This window comes from Dermacentor albipictus, unplaced genomic scaffold (genome assembly GCF_038994185.2).
Source record: "Dermacentor albipictus isolate Rhodes 1998 colony unplaced genomic scaffold, USDA_Dalb.pri_finalv2 scaffold_12, whole genome shotgun sequence".
In the NCBI taxonomy this organism is placed as follows: Eukaryota; Metazoa; Arthropoda; class Arachnida; order Ixodida; family Ixodidae; genus Dermacentor; species Dermacentor albipictus.
Genome location: NW_027225566.1, coordinates 13,734,246 through 13,758,220, shown reverse-complemented (window position 1 = coordinate 13,758,220; position 23,975 = coordinate 13,734,246). Strand labels below are relative to the sequence as shown.

Sequence of the window (23,975 nt, the reverse complement as noted above, 5' to 3'; positions counted from 1 at the left end):
TACAAGAAATCGTCACCCTCATTGTGATACCGGATCAGATGACTAAAGGCGGCGCCGAAATTCTCCCTCTTCTGGCGGTGGTTCAAAATCTTGGGCATCCATTGCGCACACAAGAGCCGATAATCGAGAGGTTCATGAATTATGGCGTGAACCGAACCGTGACTGATGTTCACACGCTCTGCCAGTTCATCGATACTTGTCCTTCGTTCTTGTCTCATCAGCTCATCAACCTTAGCAATTTTGTTAGCGGTGATTGCACGATGGCTTTGGCCCGGTCTCGGATCGTCTTTGCAACTTTCACGTCCTTCTTCGAACCGTTTGCTCCAGCGTTTCACACTGGTCAATGAAATGCAATGTTCAATGTACACGGCAGCCATACGGCGACTAATTTCTTTTTTTTTGGGGGGTGGAAAGACCTTCAGCTGTCAAAAACCTAACGGCATCACGCTGCTCAACTTCTAGAGCGTCCATTACGTCACGCAACCATGTTCAACCCAGTGTATGAGAGCAAAAAAGAACATTTATCCTCCCACCTACACGTCCCTTTTGTAAATGAGAGATGCATGTGTGCTACGCGCATGCCTCGCAGATGATGAACTGAACCATTTTTGCGCGGGGTGGGTAGGCTCACTTTCATTTGACTCGCCCTCGTACATTAGAAACGCGAAGATGCAATAGAATATACAGATGTGAAGATACAGCTTGATGAAGGGCAATAAAGTGTCTCTGGAAACAAAGTTCACTGCACGTATACACAAAATCTCGCAACGAGATATTTAAATATGTGTATAAGTCTCGAATAAATCTACATATCTAAGAAAAAAGTCACTGTATATAATGTGTCAAACAAGGCAAATAAACATGTGAAATCACAGATTCACAGAATCCTAGATCCCGCCCCCATTCTATCCACTCCCCCCTATGTATCGCGCGCGACGGAAGGCGGCGAGCTTGCTCCTTCCTTTTCTCCCTTGCGCAAACAAGACTGAACACCATCATCGGCTCAGCCATCCGCCGCCCCCCCCCCCCACGCTTTCACTCGCACATACAGCATGCGGCGCATGGTCACAATGTTATCGCCCTTGGATTTTTACGAAACATCAGGGCGACAACGACGACAGGAATGCGCCTGAGTGTCCATATAATTTCTATCGACATAATTTAATAAGGGTATCCGGCAACTGGTGTCCCATGGCGCATTACTTTGCGCAAAAGAATTAACAAAATCGAACTTTCACCAGGCGACAATTCGCTGCGCCGCAACAATGTTTTTCTTTTTTTTCTTTCTGTGGGGCGGGGGCACCGAAATAAAAAAACGCGAAGGAAAGTATGTTGGCCACAATCGAATGCCTACTTTGGTGCACCTATTGTGGCTACCAAAGGAAGATCGAAGAAAACGCGAGACGCTTGGTCCAGCGAAAAACATGTGCATACAGCTCGGTATCCTAAACCGGCGAGACAAGACTTTCTGGAGAGGTTGCACTCAAGCGAACATGGTGCAATTTGACGAGTCGCCACAGTGATGGTGGCGAGCGACCATTGTTTCTTTTTCTCATCTGCTAGCCAGAAAGCGTCCAAAAGTCTGCTAGGCAAAAATGCATTCGGCCAGAGAAAACAGAACGCGCACTGAAGTGCACCGCACAGTGGTCAGGGCAACACCAGAAAAATGCATGCGCTCTGCCTGGCGCTGGCAACCTGTGAGTAGCGAGTACAAAACATTCAAGAGGCTTATTGTGTCCTCGCGAATAAAAGTCAAAGTAGAAAAAATAAATAAGAAAGTAGTTACCTTAACTGACTTTAGTGTCTTGACATGGATGCTTTGGCTCAGGGGAAAAGAACCCTTACAAAAATGGTTGTTGAATTTCCATTGTTGATCTGTTGTACTATCATTGATTCCATAGAAACTCCACAAAATTACAACATTCATTGAGCCAGCACCATGATAGTTCAAGAAAATTTTTATTGACAACTACACAATAATTTTTTTATTGATGAAATATTGTTCAATTTCTATTGTGTAATGCCAACAACAGGACCGAGTTCAACAGGCGACATACAATTTACACGAAACAATAAACAAAAGTTTAGGTTCCTTAGTTTAGGCTACAACATGAAATGGTGTTATTAAGCTGGCCAGAGCTTCAACCAATCATTATTAAAAAATTTGTTGCACAGGCAGTTGTACGTTCAAGTGCAGAATAAAGGCCACTGCAAAATAATGCACTAATGCGTTATTAATGCAAAATAATGCTGTATTGAGCCGCTGCAGCGCCAAATGCACAATCTCCGGATAGGCTCAACTTATTTTAATCATTGTGGATATTGCAATGTGCGCTATAACTGCAATGGAAGACCTGAAAAAGATTGAGTGTAGGTGATTCAGTGTAAAGCTTGAACATTGTACTGCCAAGGAAAGAAGAGGTTCATCCCACTGGGCAATGTACAGGGTACTTTTTCTTTTTCGCTGCACCAAATTTTTAAACTTGCAAAATATAAATCACGGTAATGTTATGTTTACCATAGGACTGCACAGATTGGCGGCCTCTAGATACAGAGCAATTGCCGTACTTACGTACGTAATTAGCAAAGTTACGCTAATTAACTTTCTAATTATCAGCAATAGGTGGCTACAGCAAAAGAGTACTTTGGTGCCCGTGCTCGACACTACCTATCCCAATGATCAAATTTTGAATAGTGGATTTCATGTGGGAGCTTCGCGAACAATTAGTTCCCCTTGGCAGGCTCCTTGAAATCGAAACTGGCTGGACAAAGAGCGCCTTTGTCGTCGGCGTAGCTTCATGTCTTCCTCAATGCATGCAGAAGCATCCAGAATACTGAGAGGTAACCGGTTCTTGAACTTTTGTTTCCACCCGTCGTGGTTGCTCAGTGGCTATGGTGTTGGGCTGCTGAGCACGAGGTCGCGGGATCGAATCCTGGCCACGGCGGCCGCATTTCGATGGGGGCGAAATGCGAAAACACCCGTGTGCTTAGATTTAGGTGCACGTTAAAGAACCCCAGGTGGTCAAAATTTCCGGAGTCCTCCACTACGGCGTGCCTCATAATCAGAAAGTGGTTTTGGCACGTAAAACCCCAAATATTATTAACTTTTGTTTCGAGCCTATCGGTACGTCGATGTACGGATCCTACTGGACCTTACCAAAATTTATACTACGTGGCATCACAAGCTACCACAACAATACAGAGCCTGCGGAAAGGCGACCTCGCGTAAATTTACACTATTACATTACGGCAAAATATGCAACAAAATTCAGTGTAAGCGCGCCCACACGCCGATTGGCAGAGGTCACGCGACCAACTACGTTGATGATGATGATGATCGGCACCAAAAACCTTTGAAACAGGGCGGAGACAAATAGTCCCTTAGTCTGCTTGATTTATTCAGGTTTTACATCTATATATAGCGACCGAGACGCGACTCATACAGACTCATGTTCGCATCAGCAAGCGCGACCTGCCCGTCGTCAGAAGAAAACATTTGTCGATTGATGCCGTTCACTTCTTCTCGCGCCATCGTTGCCGCGTAAGGTAACCTTCAGCGCATTGGTTAAGCAGAACAGCTTTGCCACTGCATTCGCGCGGCTGCAACAACGAGCACTTAGGGAATGAGCCAAACCAGTGGTGAATCGCCACCATTTTCGACTACTCGCTTCGTGACAACTTGATGGATTTGTTGCCTTCGAGATCGAGACGATGTGTCGTCACGGAGGAAATCTCGGAGGCTATGCTTCAACATTGCCATCGATATTGAATCATTGTTTCAACGCAGATAATTGCGATTTGCGCAGCAACATAATTTATTTTATTACACTTTGTGTATAACTGACAGCTTTGCAAAAAAATTATAGGAGTTCTTCCCGAACGAAATATTTTTGAAAGTTTTTTACCAAACTTAGCGAAATGTACAAAAGTTAACAAGCAACATTGAAATTTGTTTCTTTTTTTTGCGTGTTTGGTTGTTTGGCATTTGTTTTCGTCGCCATTTCGCTTTTTTGCGTGGTCATCGTGTGCGCGTTGTGTGCGTCGTGAGCTGTAAGCATGCGTGTGCGTTGTGATCTGCTGTTGCGCGACAAGAGACATTTTTGCCAAGAGCGTTGGGAGACGAAAAGCTGAATGTGCCCGTCCGTCCACTGGCTGACGCGGAGGTATGCCACCGACTGGCCTGCGTGGAAGCGTGCATGAAGAATGGAGCGCCGGCTGACCCGACGGTAAGCACGTTTCTTGTCTGTATAACTGATCGGCAACGTTCTGACTGGTGTCGTAGAAGTCGCGGGGCGCTTTTTTTGTCTCTGGGTGTACGTCGGGCAGACTTGCGCCTGTGGCGCTCGTGCTGTGTGAGTCAACCACTCCGAGCTGTATGTCTGATTCACGCGTGGTGCACGGCGTCGGTGTTTCAAAACATTTCGTGCTGGGCCGGTCCCGGGTGCATGTGTAGCGTGTTGCATGCTCATTCGGTCCATCAAGCGCCAAGGTGGGGTCATGTCTGTTTAAGCTGTGTATTTAGCAGCCTGGCCTATTCGTCTGTGCTACACGGTAGCCAAGTTTATCGCGAACTGAAATGCACGAAACCACTTAAAACAAGGGCGCCTGTTCCTGTGTTGTCATGCTCGTCCCCACCCTTTGCGGTAGCTTAGTGTTGCACCACTGGCCTTGAGGCCGCAGGTGCAACTCCGGCTGCGGCAGCCGGATTTCGATGGGGCGAAATGCAAAAAACGCTCGTGCTTGGATATGGGTGCTTGTTAAAGATCGGGGTCGTGGTCAAATTTAATTCAGTTATACACTGCGGCGTACCTTGTAGTGAGATCGTGGCTTTGGATAGTAAAATCACAGAATTTGAATGTTTAACTTGCTTGACCCTGTTTTAAGTATTACCGTTGCAGCAGGACCCATGCACAGCCGTTTATATGAAAATCGAATTGGCGGACCGTCTTTTCCTTGTATTGTCATCAAATAATCATGCAGAAATGTCGTGGCCGATATCGTGTCATGTCTAATAAACGCGGATCGTCCTATAAAACAGGCTGGTTGATCGTTCGCGAATCGAATGCTGCCGTGTTGTAAAAAAGTAGAAAAAAAATGCCTAAAGCGCATGTGATTGACGCCACCAGTTTCTCTCTCAGCCCTGGGTATCTTTTTCATGTTGCAAAATTATTTCTGTGAAATTATTTGTGTGCTCTGGATATCTTAAAGAACAAGATTTTACTCAAACCTGTAGTGTATTAAGACTTGTTAATCCGGCGTTACTATGAATATATGCCTTCTTGCTAAAAAGAAAGAAAAAAGGTTATGAAAGCATGCAAGCCTCTGAATACGAGAGAAAAGATGCAACCTTTAGACCAAATCTGGGTTATTTTTCCCTTCAGAGGACTGACCCAAATTCCTACTTTTATGTTCGCACAGAAAAGTGCCTTGTCATAAAGATGTAATATCAGGCACTTTCTTTTGAAATGTTTTTCTCTTAACCGCCCTGTGAAAAACTGTTGGTAAAAGAATTCGGTTCTTGCTATTTCAGTATACCTAAAACATATGCAGTGAACAATAAAAATATTCATCTAATTCATTCAGTCACATAAATAAAATACATTGCTAACACAGTAGCTGGTAGCAAGAAACACTTGGTTACATAAGCATCAAGCACTTATATACATTTTTTGTTATTGATGGCATTTCACTGTGTAGCTGATATGTAATACTGCATTTATAAAATACTTTAAATAGTGGCATCCACAGCATCTGGAGAAGAGTGCAGGGCACATTGTGTCTGATACTAGTGCAAACTTGCGTGACACATCAACAGCAGGCAACAATCTTACACCATCTGTTTAATGGTTTCTGTGAATATAAAAAAGGATCTTTAAGGCCCTTCCCTGCATGTTCGAATGTACTTTGCCACACCGAATAAACAGTGCTAACATAACAAGAACCAGTTGAACATGCCCTTCCACATCGAACGTTCCTGTGTACACGCCCTGTAATATTTATGGAAGTATAGGTGTCGAGGCCCTCTAGCCAGTTTATGTATGGAACTCCATGACTCGGGACAAAAAAAGCACACTGCAGCAGTGTATGGGTCTGGTAGTATTCAGTCCGTACTAGAATTTATGAGGAATATTGAATACTGAAGCATATTTAAAAAAACTTAGATGTATTGATCATACTGATTTGTTCCCTTTTGCTGCTTGAAAGAAATACCCATTAATTTTTTTAATAATTTTGTGGATAAACATGCCTATTCTTGAATTCAAAACTGTCTGTGCAGCATGTGTGAAGACCTGCAACACTTTAATGGAAGGCTTCTCGGCTTCACTCCACTATCACGAAGTGTCATGCATCCGACTCATGTTAAATGCCAGGCTCGCCAAATCACGCTTCAGTGACTGATGCACAAAAACCGAAGGGTCGCAAAATTCATTATTAAGTGCGAGATATTTTGCTGCATAAGGAAGTAGCATTTGGTGCTTTATCGCTGAAATGGTTGAAGTACATATTACTTTTATTCAGCGGTTGTATTGCTTTCTCATTATGCAGAAGCTGGCAAGAGAGTGAAGAGGCTACGAAAAATCCTCAACATCGAGAGCAAGCCAGAAGAACCAGTAATTGCTTGCACACAGGTACGCTTATTGTGTGCTGCCAGTTGTTCTCCCTTCTTTCTTTTGCTTTCTTTTTTGGCAATATAGTGCATTTCAAATGATTCCGTGAACAAAGCAAGATTAAATCAGTGTTTCCCAACTTCTGGTCCCTGGAATCACTTGACATAGCGAAAGGGATCTGTATGGATCACTTAAAGATTTGCAGTTGATCTTGCGATGTGTGACTATGACTAAAATTGATATCTGGGCAGCATGGTGGCAGGTAGCAAGCCGTTGCAGGAAAGTTGCTGGTGCTGTATGCTATTTAGCAATAATTACCAAGGATCGTGTACGAGATCACGCTCACTGACGACACCTTGTGTATCTGTGGGCAACCAGCCGGCATCTACTAAGTCCACCTCTGAACAACTTATATTTGTTCGCACACGTGCACATGTGCTGGAGTCAGTGTCAGTAACTGCAAGCAACTGTCAAAGAAATGCCTCTGCAATGCAAACCATGCAACGGTGCTGCAAGACATTTGTTTTTCTTCTGCTGTCATTTAGGGCTTGTCCTTTTGATGATAAATTGTTCACCTTTATGCTCTGTGTGATCAAAATTGAGCTTTTAAAGTGTCGCTTAATTTTCTGTGTACAGGTTGACATTGGTGGCCGGACGCTGATTGATAAGAACATCCTCGATCAGCTGAGCCAGGCCTGTGACTGTACCAGTGGCCGTGGAAAATTCGTCAGGGCACTTTTGCACCACGTCTTTACTGATGGTGGGCTCCACAGCAAGCCGCTGCTTGGGGGAAGAGCTGCCTACGTGGCGAGACGGTTCAAGAGGAGGCGCTCAACACTGTATGCGTGGAGACCGATAGGTGTGTACGCTATTTTAATAGTCATGTAGTCTTAAATAATGAAATCAGAACATGCATATAAGTTGAAGAAAGGCTATTTATACAAACTGTACTGTTAGCAACTGGATATAGTATAGTAAGTGTTCCTAATATTTGGTGTAGAAAAACAAATAGTTCCCTTCTTTCATTATTTACATTATGGCCACAAAGTTATGCACAAATTTTAGAGGCCTGATAAAAGAAATGATTGGTTGAGCTATAGATTGATCACAGCTGCTTAAAAGATACTGATGGGCTAGTTGGTGAGCCATGATATTGAAGCAGCACACTTACATCTGACACATACGCGTACACATAGAAAGGACATACACAGGCGCTGGACTGCACATTTTACAATATTGCTTAATATTGCTTAAAGTGGCACTACAAAAGACGGGTCGTCTTTTGTAGTGCCACTTGAGAAGCACACGTGCTCTGATGGCAGTGAGGTGTGACAAGAGCGAGAGTAAAACACAAAAAAAACCCAAATAGAGGTGAGATTTTTGGATTCCCACCCTGAATAATCAAAGTCTAAATAGCGGCACGCTTTTTCAGAGAATGATACCAAGGTGCAACCGATAGACCTATCTTTCCATTTGTCAGTTTCTGTTGCTTTGTTTGTTATGTTCCCTGCGCAAAACTTCCGTATCTTTCAGGACAGGTTTGCAGCCCCAATCCTTGTAATGATAGGCTAAATGACTTGTATCTTTAGCCGTGCAGGGATAAATGTGCTCATTTAGCCTTGTATATGCAAGCACCTGCATATCTGCCCAGTGTATGCCTTGTTACAGGACAGAAGGATCCTATAAACCACTCCGTCTGCACAAGTGACATAGGGCTTTCGATGGTTGATTGCACAAGGACTTGTTCTTTTTTTTTGTGCCATTCACCTTTTTGCACAGGATCGACAACTGCACAGGTGTGGTAAACACTACATCAACGCCTGCCCTTTGACCTATCTTTTGCAGATTGTGGGAAATTGTGTGTACATCAGGTATGACTGCGTTGTCTTGACAGTCCTTGTGACTGCAGTGGATCCGCTCACTTTTTTGTGTTTAGTAACCTGAAACGTATCAAGAGCTTCGATGGATACCTAGGGCTCCTGAGGCGGGTTACCTTGTTTGTGAAGCTGGTTTCACATTTGTGATGGCATGATTTTTGCAGTGCGTTAAGAAAGCAAGAGTGGACAATCGCCCTCTTCACAAGCTTTGAATGTGCCGATTGGTAGGGAAGGACAGATTTGTTGCTCCTTGGTTCATAATACCAACATACACACCAATGCAGTGTTTTATAAATGCCTCACGTCATTGTTACTAACACATAAGCTACCTATCAGCGGTTTTATTAGGTTTTTAGACCTTGGTGCATATGTATCCTCTGATCAAATCTGTTGGTCTTATGAGCCAAGGAGCAACAAAGCTGTCCTTCCCTACCACTCGGCCCACTCAAAGCTTGTGAAAAGGGTGACTGTCCACGCTTGCTTTCTTAACACACTGCAAAAAACATGCCATCACAAATGTGAAACAAGCTTAACAAACCAGGTAACCTGCCTCAGGAGCTCTGGGTATTCATCGAAGCTCTTGATCAGTTGCAGAATGCTTACATAAGAAGACAGAAAAGGCGAGCGGATCCACGCACAGTCACAGGGCATTACAAGCTGGTCATGCCTTATGTACTCACAATTTCCCAAATCTGCTAAAGATAGGTCACAGGGCTGGCATTGATGTGGTGTTTTGCGCACCTCTGTGATTGTCGAGCCTGTGCAAAAAGGGGAATGGCGCGAAAAAAGGAACAAGTGCCTGTGGAATCAACCACTGAAAGCCCTGTGTGAATTGTTCAGAGAGAGTGGTTTATAAGCTCCCTCTGTCCTGTAACAAGGTATACATTCGGCAGACGGGCAGGTCCTTGAGTGCGAGGCTAACTGAGCACAATTATCACTACATGGCTAAAGATTCAGATCACTGAGCGTTTCATTGCAAGGATTGTGGCTGCAAACCCATACTGAAAGATACGGAAGTTGTGCGCAGAGAACACAAACAGCAAACGGGAAATTCTTGAAGTAATAGAAATTGACAAATGGAAAGATAGGTGTATCAGTTGCCCCTCAGTATCATTCTCAAAAGAAGCATGCTGCTATCTTGGACTTTGGTTATTCATAGTGGAAATCCAAAAATTTCATCTTTATTTGTGTTTTTTGTGCATTTTATCCTGGCTCTTGTCGCACCTCACTGCCATCAGGGCATGTACGCTTCACAAGAGACACTATAAAAGATGGGTCTTTGAGCAATAAAGCAGTAGTTGCAGTCTGGCGCCTGTGTATGCCCTTTCTAAGTGTACATGTCAGATGTAAGTGTGCTGCTTCAAGATCATAGCTGGCCAGATAGCACACATGTATTCCTAGGTCGACTTCTGCACCAGCTATTTCTGATGGCACATTTTAATATATGCTCGGCGATTTGCTATGTGCTGGCTATCTTATACCTTTGTTTCTTTACTAAGAAAAACCTGCACTATTTTTCAAGACTTCTTGGGTTAACTTAGCGCTTATTGTTATTATAAAGTGTCAAATATATATGTTGTATGAAAGGTTCACTCTAGCAGGAACTTAGTGAATGCACAGAGAGGAAGAGCCCCATCACATTCGTGTGACAGTCACGTTGAGCATAAAGCTGATTTAGTTCATTTGCTGCATGTCTGACCACCACTGCTGTCATGTGTAAGCAGCAGGCTGCACCTACTTTAAAGATGAATGTTTTCTCTTAAATCAATTAAAGGGTGACAGGAAGTAGTAAATTTTATATGCAATGTTTTCACTTGCTATGTTCAAGCTTTGCATTGCCATAGTGACCATCAGATAATTTAAAGCATAATGCTGTTTGTAATAACACTTAATCAAGGATAAGACGAAAATATTACAGGATTTTTTGGGCAGATAATTCGAGCATGAAACTAGTTTAATCTGCATAGAAGCTCACTTGTATAACTTTTTGTCTAGCAGCTTGTACAAAGCTCTTGCCACATTTACCATGACTCCTTATACTGTTATTATAGCTCCTTATGCAGAACATCAGTAGTACATGGATTAAACATGAAAGCTTCTAGTAGATATTTATTTCTTAGTTTTGTGGTTTAAATAATCACTATTGCCTGCTAATTTAATTTGCTAAAGCTGCACATTGTTTCATTTACTTATATGTTTTCAGGATACACCTGCTCAGTTTCCGGGAGCCAGTGTTCCGTACATCAAGAAGAGCCTATCCTTGCTTCTTTCGTGATAAATAAAATGAAGTAAGACCATGGCTTTTCATATGCCTTCTTATTTGTTACTGCTGGCTGCACCTCATATTCAGCCTCAGTAAGCATTATCTTACATGAAGTCATTGCATTGAGGACTGAATGCAATGACAACATTATGACGATGCTGCGCAATACAATGACAACCCAGTGGAAAAATAGTACAATCAAAATCCAATGAAGATCCCATGAAAAAACAACACAATAAAAATACCATGGAGACCCCATAGAAATACACCACCATAATACTCCAATGGAAATACAATGGATTCACGGTGGCCACTTTTCCATAATCTCTCAACAAATCCTCCATCAAATGCCAATGGAATTTCCACAATTTTTCTGTTGATGGTACACTAAGATATCGATGGAAAATCAATGGATTCCCAACAACATTTTTTGTAAGGGAATGTTGGTATTTGTTTATGTGACATGACGGCGCGAATGAACTACCACAACGCTTCGTCTGATGGGACCTAGCTGCGTGCATTATCAACTTGTCTGATTGTGTGTTGATTTGGCTTGTCTCGTATATTCCGATGGAAGGCTTCAGAAAAGTCAACGCACCTTTGGCGTCAAATATTTCTAGGAACACTAAATCCCCAAAGTTCAGCAATTGAATATCTAAAGCACATGTTTGGAAATATCAGCGCACCTTTCGCATCAAAAGTTTATGAGAACTTTATACCCATAAAGTTTCGGAATTGACATCCACGTGGTCCGTAGATTCCATGGCCTCCGCAAGTGCCGCGGCGAGCCCGTTCGCCATCAAAACGCCCTTGAAACTTTGTGCTCGGATGGGGCTGCTTGCGTTATGTTTCTTCCGGTGCATGGGTGTTGCCACGAAACCCAGCCCGAGTTCGCAAATTTTGCGCGGAAATGTCTTTTCGAGCGTGAAAAAAACATTTTAGACAAAATCCAGAATGATTTCCAGCGCCGGGGGCTGCTTTGGTCGGCGGTGCATGGACACCACGAAAAAATTTCGAGGGGGGGGGGGCTGAAGCCCCATAAGACCCCCCCCCTGGCTACGCCCCTGCTGACGGTGCACATAGAAGGCACGGATTATACATGCCTCTCGTTTTTCATCTTTCGTGTGCAGCGCGACGGTGTGCATAGGAAGTAAGAAAAGGGGCCGGAGAGCGTGTTCTTACAGTCACCTCTCTTACTTCCCATTCGATTCTCGCGCTGCTAACGACAGATGCAACACTACTAACTTGCCCGTTCAGGCACCCTTACTAATGGAAGTCAGATGCTGTGTTTGTATTCTTTAAGTGAAGTTCAGCTGCTGCTGGAAATATTCCTCTGTGAAAATTCCACATAGCGCCAGATCCTTAGTCGGATAGATTTCTTTTCACCAGGTCTGCTTTTAGTTATACCGTAGCCTTCTCTTCTCAAACAGGTTGGCACATGCGTATCGTCTTTGATTCACGTGCGCCTATTGCGTAGAAACCCACTCGGACGACTCTGTTACAGAATGTCCATGCTCTGCTCAATTATTCGGGACTATTTTGGCGAGACGTGCGGCGCCGTAATAAATGTTATGTCAAAGAGCATAGATAAATCACAGCTGGAACACCTGCTAATCATATTATTACAGTGCACTGTAGACTTGAGCGTGTTAGCAACAAATCATTGGTGCATCGTTGTAAAGCGTTATGAGGTATGCATGCATTGAAAGTCCCCTTTGGATATGACTGAACCAGGAACATCAGTCCGCTAAAGATTTCTGCAAAAATTTGGGCTGTAAGCTGTGAATGTTCACCTGTTATTGTCAAAGTAGTGCCTGGCAGGGAAGCTGTCATGTGGTCAGGTGCGCCATTACTGCAGTCCCATGTGACAACGTAACCAGAGGGCAGTCCAGCAGGCACCAAAGGCGGGCTCCAGTCGAGGCGAACACCACCGTCATCCAAGCGAGTTGTTTTGAGTCCCAACGGCTCACTAGGTTCTGCATGTTAATGCAAGGTTCAGTGGTCTTTAGGTGAATGTTTATGGGGGCGCTGTGAACAGAAGACATAAAACTGGCTCACTCTCTCGGCGGTGAAAGCGGCTGTGTACAGTTCGTGGACAATAATGATAACGTTAAACATAAATGAACAACTACATAATTTAGTTGTACATGTGCGTTGACGCACTAATAAAACCCGCAGTCTCATGTATATATATATATATATATATATATATATATATATATATATATATATGTGTGTGTGTGTGTGTGTGTGTGTGTGTGTGAGTGCGGAAAGGCCAATTATGCAAATGCTTTAAATTGGACTGACTAGATTAATTAGCAGCTGCTTATGTCGCCGAGTGGAAACAAATATCGAGTAACAAGTTAACATCGGCTGATTTAGCTTTAAGTTGATGATGACTTTCTGTTCGTAGAATTACTTCAACGTAAAGCGGACACGCTCAAACTGCGTAGATCTGACGCACATCTTGTGGGCCCACGGAAGATTTTAGTGTCTGAGTGGTTTGTTCGGGCAGCGCCCAGAACAAACTTTTTGCTTTCACAGTGACTTGTCTCAGCTGAACATGGCTACAGTAATGCACTGTGCTCGCAGTGTGTGAGAGGGCGTGGAGAGGCGGAAAATGGTTAAAGTAACATTGCCACTTGGCACTCACGGAAGTCAACCAACTGACTTTATCTCACGACTTCAGTGATTGAAAACAGATTGCGTCCCGGTGGTACCACACTGCTATACATTTAGCTTTGGTACTGGATACAGTATGAGCTGTTCAACCAATCCCCGCCACTTAATAGCTCTCCCTCTAATAGTGCCGACTGTTATTTTACATTTCTCTTCCTCCAGTACCGATTGTTATTCGGCACAGGCGTAGCTGACACCACCGGACTATGCATGTCAAACTGGTTATAATGCCGTGACTAAAGCCCGAGAATGAACTTGAGAAAAGGCAGGTCTGCAAGGTGACGTTGACACCAATAATTCACCTCTTCGAAGAACCACAAATATGACGGCGTTATTGTTTTGTTTAAGCAACTAACACTTTGTTATAAAACGATTACTCAGCTAGTTTTTAATAATTCAGTGGTGAACTCATTCTATGAGTGTTTATGTGTGTTAATGTGGAGGGAGGGGGCTGCAGTTTTGTTGACTATAGTGTAATTTTGTCATTACTCACTTTGTTTTCATTTTTCTTCCTAATTCATTTAAAGCGACATCTCCATTATTCACTTTAGATACCTTTGCACCGTCTTGTGCGTTCCTCTTATATATACATATATTCTGTTTCCCCATGTCGGCTTCGTTCAAAATTTGGGCGATTGACAACACTGATAGTCCGTAAGAAACAAAAAAAAAAGCTTCAGATTGGGGATGACACTCATTTTCTTGATGAGCATATGCTGCTTGTTTCCAAAATAAGCTTTGTGTTGAAAAAAAAAACTCTGAGAACCCAAAATCTCAGGACTTCCATTGTCGCAATTATTAAAGCGGTGTTTGTGGTGGGCGAATGAAAAGCGCGCATGGATTGTTGTCGGCACCTTCAGCTGCGCTCTGGGTGGTCGAAGTGTCAAATAATAGCGGCATTGCGTGCTCCTTAATAACATATGCGTGCGCTTTCCATGTTTTCATTTTACGTTTTATTAAAGAAGGTTCCAAGCTTGCGGCTCTAATATCGAGATGCGATGCGTTACTACAGTCGCGGACCTCTTGCTCATTTGCTCTCACATAGAACATCTGTGAGCAGCGCAGGCTTCATATTACAAGCCCCAGTAGGTTTGGCAAGCATAAATAAAAAAATTATTGGGTTTTACGTGCTAAAACCATCTGCTGATTGTGACGCGCGCCATCGCGGAGAACTCCAGAAATTTTGACCACCTGGGGATCTTTAACGTGCACCTAAATCTAAGTACACGGGTGTTTTCGCATTTCGCCCCCATCGAAATGCGGCCACACAACAATCAAACGCCGGCCCTCAGTCCCCAGCAGCTGCGCAGCAACTGACCACGGCGGCGGTCAGACCTGCGACGCTGCAGAGGGTGCTAAGAATCACTGGCTCCGGACAGGCCGCCATTGGAATATGAACCTGGCAACGTTTAACGCTGGAACGTTATCTAGTGAAGCGAGTCTAGCAGTGCTATTGGAGGAATTAGAGGGCAGTAAATGGGATATAATAGGGCTCAGTGAAGTTAGGAGGCCAAAAGAAGCATATACAGTGCTAAAAAGCGGGCACGTCCTGTGCTACTGGGGCTTAGCGGAGAAAAGGGAACTAGGAGTCGGATTCCTGATTAATAAGAATATAGCTGGTAACATACAGGAATTCTATAGCATTAACAAGAGGGTGGCAGGTCTTGTTGTGAAACTTAATAAGAGGTACAAAATGAAGATTGTACAGGTCTACGCCCCTACATCCAGTCATGATGACCAGGAAGTCGAAAGCTTCTATGAAGACGTGGAATCGGCGATCGGTAGAGTGAAAACCAAATACACTATACTAATGGGCGACTTTAATGCCAAGGTAGGCAAGAAGCAGGCTGGAGAGAAAGCAGTGGGGGAATATGGCATAGGCACTAGGAATAGCAGGGGAGAGGTATTAGTAGAGTTTGCGGAACAGAATAATATGAGGATAATGAATACCTTCTACCGCAAGCGGGATAGCCGAAAGTGGACGTGGAGAAGCCCGAACGGCGAGACTAGAAATGAAATAGACTTCATACTCTGCGCTAACCCTGGCATCATACAAGATGTGGACGTGCTCGGCAAGGTGCGCTGCAGTGACCACAGGATGGTAAGAACTCGAATTAGCCTAGACCTGAGAAGGGAACGGAAGAAACTGGTACATAAGAAGCCTATAAATGAGTTAGCGGTAAGAGGGAAAATAGAGGAATTCCAGATCAAGCTACAGAACAGGTACTCGGCTTTAACTCAAGAAGAGGACATTAGTGTTGAAGCAATGAACGACAATCTTGTGGGCATCATTAAGGAGTGTGCAATGGAAGTCGGTGGCAACTCCGTTAGGCAGGATACCAGTAAACTATCACAGGCGACGAAAGATCTGATCAAGAAACGCAATGTATGAAAGCCTCTAATCCTACAGCTAGAATAGAACTGGCAGAACTTTCGAAGTTAATCAACAAGCGTAAGACAGCTGACATCAGGAAGTATAATATGGATAGAATTGAACATGCTCTCAGGAACGGAGGAAGCCTAAAAACAGTGAAGAATAAACTAGGAATTGACAAGAATCAGATGTATGCGTTAAGAGACAAAGCCGGCAATATCATAACTAATATGGATGAGATAGTTCAAGTGGCTGAGTAGTTCTATAGAGATGTATACAGTACCAGTGGCACCCACGACGATAATGGAAGAGAAAATAGTCTAGAGGAATTCGAAATCCCAAAGGTAACGCCGGAAGAAGTAAAGAAAACCTTAGGAGATATGCAAAGGGGGAAGGCAGCTGGGGAGGATCAGGTAACAGCAGATTTGTTGAAGGATGGTGGGCAGATTGTTCTAGAGAAACTGGCCACCCTGTATACGCAATGCCTCATGACCTCGAGCGTACCGGAATCTTGGAAGAACGCTAACATAATCCTAATCCATAAGAAAGGGGACGCCAAAGACTTAAAAAATTATAGACCGATCAGCTTCCTGTCGGTTGCCTACAAACTATTTACTAAGGTAATCGCAAATAGAATTAGGAACACCTTAGACTTCTGTCAACCAAAGGACCAGGCAGGATTCCGTAAAGGCTACTCAACTATAGATCATATTCACACTATCAATCAGGTGATAGAGAAATGTGCGGAATATAACCGACCCTTATATATAGCTTTCATTGATTACGAGAAAGCGTATGATTCTGTCGAAACCTCAGCAGTCATGGAGGCATAACGGAATCAGGGTGTAAACGAGCCGTACGTAAAAATGCTGCAAGATATCTATAGCGGCTCCACACCCACCGTAGTCCTCCATAAAGAAAGCAACAAAATCCCAATAAAGAAAGGCGTCAGACAGGGAGATACGATCTCTCCAATGCTATTCACAGCGTGTTTACAGGAGGTATTCAGAGACCTGGATTGGGAAGAATTGAGGATAAAAGTTAATGGAGAATACCTTAGTAACATGCGATTCGATGATGATATTGCCTTGCTTAGTAACTCAGGGGACCAATTGCAATGCATGCTCACTGACCTGGAGAGGCAAAGCAGAAGAGTGGGTTTAAAAATTAATCTGCAGAAAACTAAAGTAATGTTTAACAGTCTCGGAAGAAAACAGCAATTTACAATAGGCAGCGAGACACTGGAAGTAGTAAGGGAATACATCTACTTAGGGCAGGTAGTGACGGTAAATACGGATCATGAGACATAAATAATCAGAAGAATAAGAATGGGCTGGGGTGCGTTTGGCAGGCATTCTCAGATCATGAACAGCAGGTTGCCATTATCCCTCAAGAGGTAAGTGTATAATAGCTGCGTCTTACCAGTACTCACCTACGGGGCAGGAACCTGGAGGCTTACGAAAAGGGTTCTACTCAAATTGAGGACGACGCAACGAGCTATGGAAAGAAGAATGATAGGTGTAACGTTAAGGGATAAGAAAAGAGCAGTTTGGGTGAGGGAACAAACGCGAGTTAATGATATCTTAGTTGAAATCAAGAAAAAGAAATGGGCATGGGCAGGGCATGTAATGAGGAGGGAGGATAACCGATGGTCATTAAGGGTGACGGACTGGATCCCAAGGGAAGGGAAGCGTAGCAGGGGGCGGCAGAAAGTTAGGTGGGCGGATGAGATTAAGAAGTTTGCAGGGACGGCATGGCCACAATTAGTACATGACCGGGGTTGTTGGAGAAGTATGGGAGAGGCCTTTGCCCGGCAGTGGGCGTAACCAGGCTGCTGATGATGATGAAATGCGGCCGCCGTGGCCGGGATTCGATGCCGCGACCTCGCGCTCAGCAGCCCAACACCACAGCCACTGAGCAACCACGGCGGGTAGCATAAATAGCAGTGCTACCCGCCGCACTCATCGCACTCATCGCACAGCCCTACAGTAACAACAAAGTTTCCGTAAGACAAAACGGTGTGTGGCGACCACGCATGTGTCATTTTGCAGTGGAAAGGCCGCAGCGCTTTACGCCATATTTCGCGGAAATACAAAATGTCTGGCACTATATGGAAGCCGGTGTCCAACGTAGAGTGATTGACGTTACGCGTAATTACTAGCGTGCACTGATATTTAATACAGAAGTCGACTTTTCTTAGGCAAGGATTAATGGTGCCAGACCTAACGTTCGTAAATGCCATTCTGTGCTTAAGATCGGATATCTTGTCGGGGTTGGAAGTTAGTCAAAGATCGGTAGGCCGGTTGGCTTTGGGAGCTGACGGTAAAACCTCAAATGAGGCAGCACAAGATGACATGGGTTGGGCCTCTTTTGAATTCAGAGAACCGCAGAGCAAAATTAGTTTTGAAGAAAGACTCAGCATCATGGATAAATATAGGTGGACTGCAAAATTGCACAAGTATCTGATATCTGACCTGCAAGTCGTGGGCACTCAGCTGAGGAAGAAGTTAAGATAATTGGCAACCATGTACAGGGTAATTTAAAGTGTAAATAGACCACCAGAAATTGAAAAAGAAAGTATGAGAAACAGGCACCGTGAATTCGATGCAAACAACGGAAACAAAAAAACATGTAGATTTACCAGAAAGGGAAGATATAAATTAGAAGGGATAATCTCTACGATAACACCAAGGACGGTGCCTAGCTATTTGAGGCTCTTGCTGGTTGCCTAAAGACAAAAACATACTGGAAGAAGTGCTCAGAACGCCGTGAGGCATGTGCAAGCTGCAGCGTAAATCCATACCACTAAGCACATCCTAAAGGAATGCGAAGGCATTCACCCAGTGAGACCCGTAGGTAACGCACACCTTGCAGAAGCGCTTGGATTTAAAATGAACGCAAGCATCAGCCGGTCAGCAATCGAGATACACAAAAGTCGCTAAGATTTTTAGTGAGAAAAAAAGCATGGAACCGATTAATATGACTGAATCTGCTACAAACATACGTAGCTACGCAAGGTAGACGGAGAAGTTTTAAGGAAGAGAAAAAATATTAGGGAGGCGTATACTGGATTGGAGTGGCGCCTGACGCCAGTGAAAACACCGAGAGCAAGTGGGGTTATATTAATCTAGGCATAACCAAATTAGGAAGACCCACTAAGCTTCAACGAGACACTCCCTCACCGGAACAGGAATTAGCCTCCCTGGTGCTGTATTCGGCCACTCCCTCCCCAAATGACTCACTCAATTACCCAATGGCCCTCAGTCCGCAGCAGCTGCGGAGCACCTGACCTGGGCGGCGGTCAGACCTGTAATGCAGCAGATGGTGCTAAGAATCTCTGAACCCAGACAGACCGCCAATGGCAAGTGACCCTTGCAACCTTTAACTCCTGAACCCTCTGGAGGGAAGTTAGCCTAGCAGGACTCGTTAAGGAACTATCAGGAGTTGTTTGGGATATCGTTGGCCTTAGTGAAGTTAAAATTGGTGAAGCTTATGCAGTGCGTCCTCTGCGTCCTCTGCTATAGAGGACTACAAGGTAAGCAGTTCAGAGTATGATTCCTAATCCATAAGGACATAGCGGGCAACATTGCCGAATTCTACATAAATGAGAGGATAGCAGTAATCATAATACAACTAAATAGGAGGCCTAAAATAAAGGTAGTACAAACTTACGCTCCAACCTCCACTCAAGATGATGCAGAAATAGCAAAGTTTTACGAAGATGTTGAATTAGCGATGCGATACTGTTGTCATAGGCGATTTCAATGCAAAAGTGGGGAAAAGCAGGCTGGTGAACAAGCAATTCGGAACTATGGCGTGGATGCTAGGAACACTCGAAGAGAGATGTCGTTAGAATTTGCAGAAAGGAATAAAATGAGGACAATGAACACCTTTTTCAGGAAAGGTAGCAACAGAATGTGGACCTGGAAAAGCCCTAACGGTGAAACAAAAAATGGAATTGATTTCAAACTTTCTGCCAATCCCAGCTTAGTGCAGGATGTAGAAGTGTTAGGTAGGGTAAAGTGCAGTGATCATATGTTAGTGAATGCTATGATTTACCTCAATTTGAAGGGAGAAAGGATGAAATTGGTCAAGAAGAAACAGGCCAACCTAGACGCAGTAAGCGTAAAACAAGACCAATTCAGGTTCGCACTTTCAAACAAATTTGCAGCCTTAGAACAGAGAGATGAAGAGAACATAGAGGCAATGAATGAAACCGCAACTAGGGTGTCTTCAGAAGCAGCAATTGAAGTGGGAGGTAAGGACCCAAGGCATCCAGTTGGTAAGCTCTCCCAATTAAAAAAGTATCCAATAAAGAAACGACAAAGAATGAAAGTGTTGAACTCAAGTGATTAGACAGCATTCGCGGAACTGTCAAAACTAATCAACGAGGAGAGAGTGAGGGATATTCGAAATTATAACGTGAGAAAGCCTGAGGACGCTGCAAAAAATGGACGCCGCCTGAAAACAGAGAGAAGGAAACTAGGCATCGGACAAACCAAGATGAATGCACTGAAAGATAAGGTAATATCATCAGCAATGTCGAAGATATAGTAAAAGCAGCGGAATAACCCTATACGGAACTGTATAGTACCCGAAACAGAAAAGATACCTCCATTCAAAGTAGTAATGAACAGGTTTGAGAGGCTCCTTCTATAACTAGCGATGAAGTTAGAATTGCATTGCAACACATGAAAAGGGGAAAATCGGCCGGAGAAGATGGACTACCAGTCAATTTAATAAAAGATCTTCGGCTAAAAATCTTTGAGAAGCAAGCGGCCCTTTATACGAACTGCCTATCGACTTCAAGCGTCCAAGAGAACAGGAAGAATGCCAACATTATACTAAAAGACGAAAAGGGAGACGTTAAAGAATTGGATAATTATAGGCCCATTAGCGCACTTCCAATATTATATAAAATATCTACCAAGTTAATCTCCAATAGAATAGGAGCAACACTGGACTTTATCCAACCAAGAGAACAGGAAGGTTTCAGGAAGCGATAATCTACAATGGATCACATCTATGTCATCAACCAGGTAATCGAGAAATCCGCAGAGTACAATCAACCTCTCTATATGGCTTTCATAGATTACGCAAATGCATTTGATTCAGTTGAGACACCAGCAGTCATAGATGCTTTATGTAAGGAAGGAGTACAGAACGTTTACGTAAATATCTTCGAAAGTATCTACAGAGATTCCAGAGCTATCGTAATTTTCCACAAGTAGGAAGATACCTATAATGAAAGGTGTCAGACAAGGAGACACAATATCTCGTATGCTATTCACCGCATGCTTCGAAGAGGTATTTAAGCTATTAAACTTGGACGGCTTAGGAGTAACGATCAACGGCGAATATCTCAGCTGCCTTAGATTTGCAGATGACATTGTCCTGCTCAGCAACACTGGGGACGAGTTACAACAAATGATTGAAGACCTTAACAGACATAGTGTAAGAGTGGGATTGAAGATTATTATGCAGAAGACAAAGCTAATGATCAATTGCTGGGCAAGGGAACAAGAGTTCGGGATCTTCAGTCAGCCTCTAGAGTCTGGGAAGGAGCAGGTTTACCTAGGTTAATTACTCACAGGGAACCCCGATCATGAGACGGAAATTTACAAAAGAATAAAAATGGGTTGGAGTGCATTCGGCAGACACTGTCAGATCCTGGCTTGAAGCTTATCATTATCATTAAAGGGAAGCTGAAAGGTTTTCCAGAAAAAATGAGTGAACATCTGTACATAATGGTTTTCAACCCTCCGAATTCGAATATCGTATCGAAATTGAGCGAAAGGAAGCGCAAATATATTTTATTTCGACGAAAAATGCAGCAGCGGACACGCCCAGCTCACGCGTCTCGTTTCCGCCTGTGATTGGTCGGTGCGCCTCGTGACGTCAACTCTAGTAACCGACCGCTGCCGCTACATATGAAGCGCGGTGCCAGGTAGTTTGGTGCTGCTTTTCTGAGACGGTAATGGGAAATTTAGAGAGACAGCGTTTTTCTGAGGAGTTCGGCGTTACTCCCTACACGTACGAGCCGATTGCGAAGAGCCGGCCTCTCGAAGAAGCAAACGATGCTGGTGCAAGCAGTGCTTTCGACGCGAACGAAAGCAAAGTCTTGGGATCTCCTCGTGTTGGAAATGCTTTTTGGTCAGTATGCTTTTTTGCAAAGCGATCTAGTGATCTCGCCGATCTTTCGCCGATCTAGTGAGCTCGTTTCCTGTCAAACAACTGTAGTGTTGTGTTCCTGCATGCCTCCTCGTGGAACGTAAGCCGGGATGCGATCGTCGGCATTGGTGTGCTGTCCAAAGCTGTCGGCAATCTGCAAAGACGGTTTAAACGCGTGAAAAGCTTCCCGGTTTATGCAGTACGTGTAGTGACCTTCATCTGTTGACTACCACTCATGTTGACTACCACTCACGTTGATTAACACTCACGTTGACTACCACGCACGTTGACTACCACTCTACATACCCGCAGACGCACCAACAAAGGAATGCAGGGTCGATCGAAGCAGATTACGATGGCAGGCACGCAGAAACAAGCGCGGTCAGGCACGGTCGCGGACGCTGAGAAGAAACGAAACACTAGAGTTGACGTCACAACACCGCGGTTTCCGGTCTCCGCTCCGCTCGCTCACTCAAGGGGGGGCGGAGCTACAGCGCAATTTCAACCGACGATTACGTCGCTCCTAACTGAAAAAAAAAACCCAAATTTTACCTACATGGTTTAAAAGGTTCCCGCATCCGTATATGAGCGTCTTATTGAATTCGACAGACTCTTCAGCTTCCCTTTTTTTTAAAAAGAAAGGTGTACAATCGATGCATTCTACCGTTGCTGCCATATGGGGCAGGAACTTGGAGACTTACGAAGAATCTCGAAAACAAGTTAAGGACCACGCAAAGTGCGATAGCACGAAGAATGTTAGGCGTAACATTAAGAGACAGGAAGAGAGCGGTGTCGATCAGAGAGCAAAGACGGATGGCCGATACTCCAACTGACATTAAGAGAAAGAAACGGAGCTGGGCAGATCATGTAATGCGTATGCTAGGTAACCGGTGAACCAATGGGGTTACCGAATGTGTGCCAATAGAAGGGAAGCGCAGTCGAGGACGGTAGAAGACCAGGTGGGATGATGAAATTAAGAGATCCACAGCCGCTACTTGGAATCGGTTGGCGCAGGACAGGGGTAATTGGAGATCGCAGCCTTCGTCCTGCAGTGGATGTAAAATAGGCTAATGATGATGATACAAAAACAATTGAATCCGAAACATGTATAGCATACATGATTTACTCAAGCAGGTTAAATGACTGTGAATGGCCCGTTTCGAAGGCAAAGCCAATAAATCATCATCAGCATGAAGCAAGAAACAGGAAGCGCTATTCAGTATATGACTCACACTTTATTCGTTAAGATGGCGACAATACCATGCGCCGCTATACTAATTCAATACTAAAGCATCATCGTCGACAGTTATCGTCAAACGGGTTCTGCCAATTTTTTTTTTATTGTTGTGACAAAAAAAAAGTCAGGTCATGTAGTAATACATGCGCTGACAATCTCTTGCTTTGCCGCTTGGAAGCAGTGTACGAGTTACCTGAAACCTCCGTGCGTACGTCCGCCCAGGCCGCTGGTCCACATCCACGATAGCTGCAGCCGCGGACGCCCACTCTGTACATCATGTAGGGTAGCAATCCGAAGAGCCTGAGAAATACGTGGTGCTCGTACGGGTTTGCTGAGTGGAATGTGGCATCGCAGTCCACGTGTGCTTGGCAGCCAACCCATCTGGTTCCGTTGTCAAGGCTTACCTGAAGGAATATCAATATCAATTGATACCCGAATATCAATGGCGTAACCAGAAATTTAACTCATGATGGGTTCTCTCTTGATGTATGTTTATAAATAGCATATAGGGTGTTTTTAGACCATAGATCTTTCATAAAGAAGCCATGACCGTGAGAGACATGTCATCTTCGCATACGAGTTATACCGCGAGGCAGAAGCGCTTTGCCGCTGTTTAATGTACTCTGAAAGAGTAACTAACAAAAGGTGCTAACAAACTTTTATTGTTAACTTGAGGGCAGTTGTTTACATGGAAATCTCGTACAGCGACAAAATTCATGGCATACCCATATCTTAGAAATCCAGAAAATCGCGCACAGTGTGAGAT

At 44.0% G+C, this 23,975-nt stretch overlaps 1 protein-coding gene and 1 long non-coding RNA gene across 2 annotated transcripts in view; one reads left to right on the top strand and one right to left on the bottom strand.

The window, feature by feature from the left end:
* Window positions 1–23,975, bottom strand: part of LOC139051564 (protein sidekick-1-like) — a 155,294-nt gene that overhangs the window by 4,209 nt on the left and 127,110 nt on the right. Inside the window, exons 11-12 of the mRNA XM_070528529.1 lie at window positions 23,403–23,613; window positions 12,542–12,724 (exon numbers count right to left, since the gene is read on the bottom strand). Coding sequence (XP_070384630.1) covers window positions 12,542–12,724; window positions 23,403–23,613 — 394 coding nt within the window. The remainder of the gene's footprint in view (window positions 1–12,541; window positions 12,725–23,402; window positions 23,614–23,975) is intronic.
* Window positions 4,005–10,786, top strand: LOC139051496 (uncharacterized). The gene is made up of 4 exons (XR_011509397.1): window positions 4,005–4,226; window positions 6,547–6,629; window positions 7,245–7,467; window positions 10,689–10,786. It is a non-coding gene; the product is annotated as an uncharacterized lncRNA (long non-coding RNA).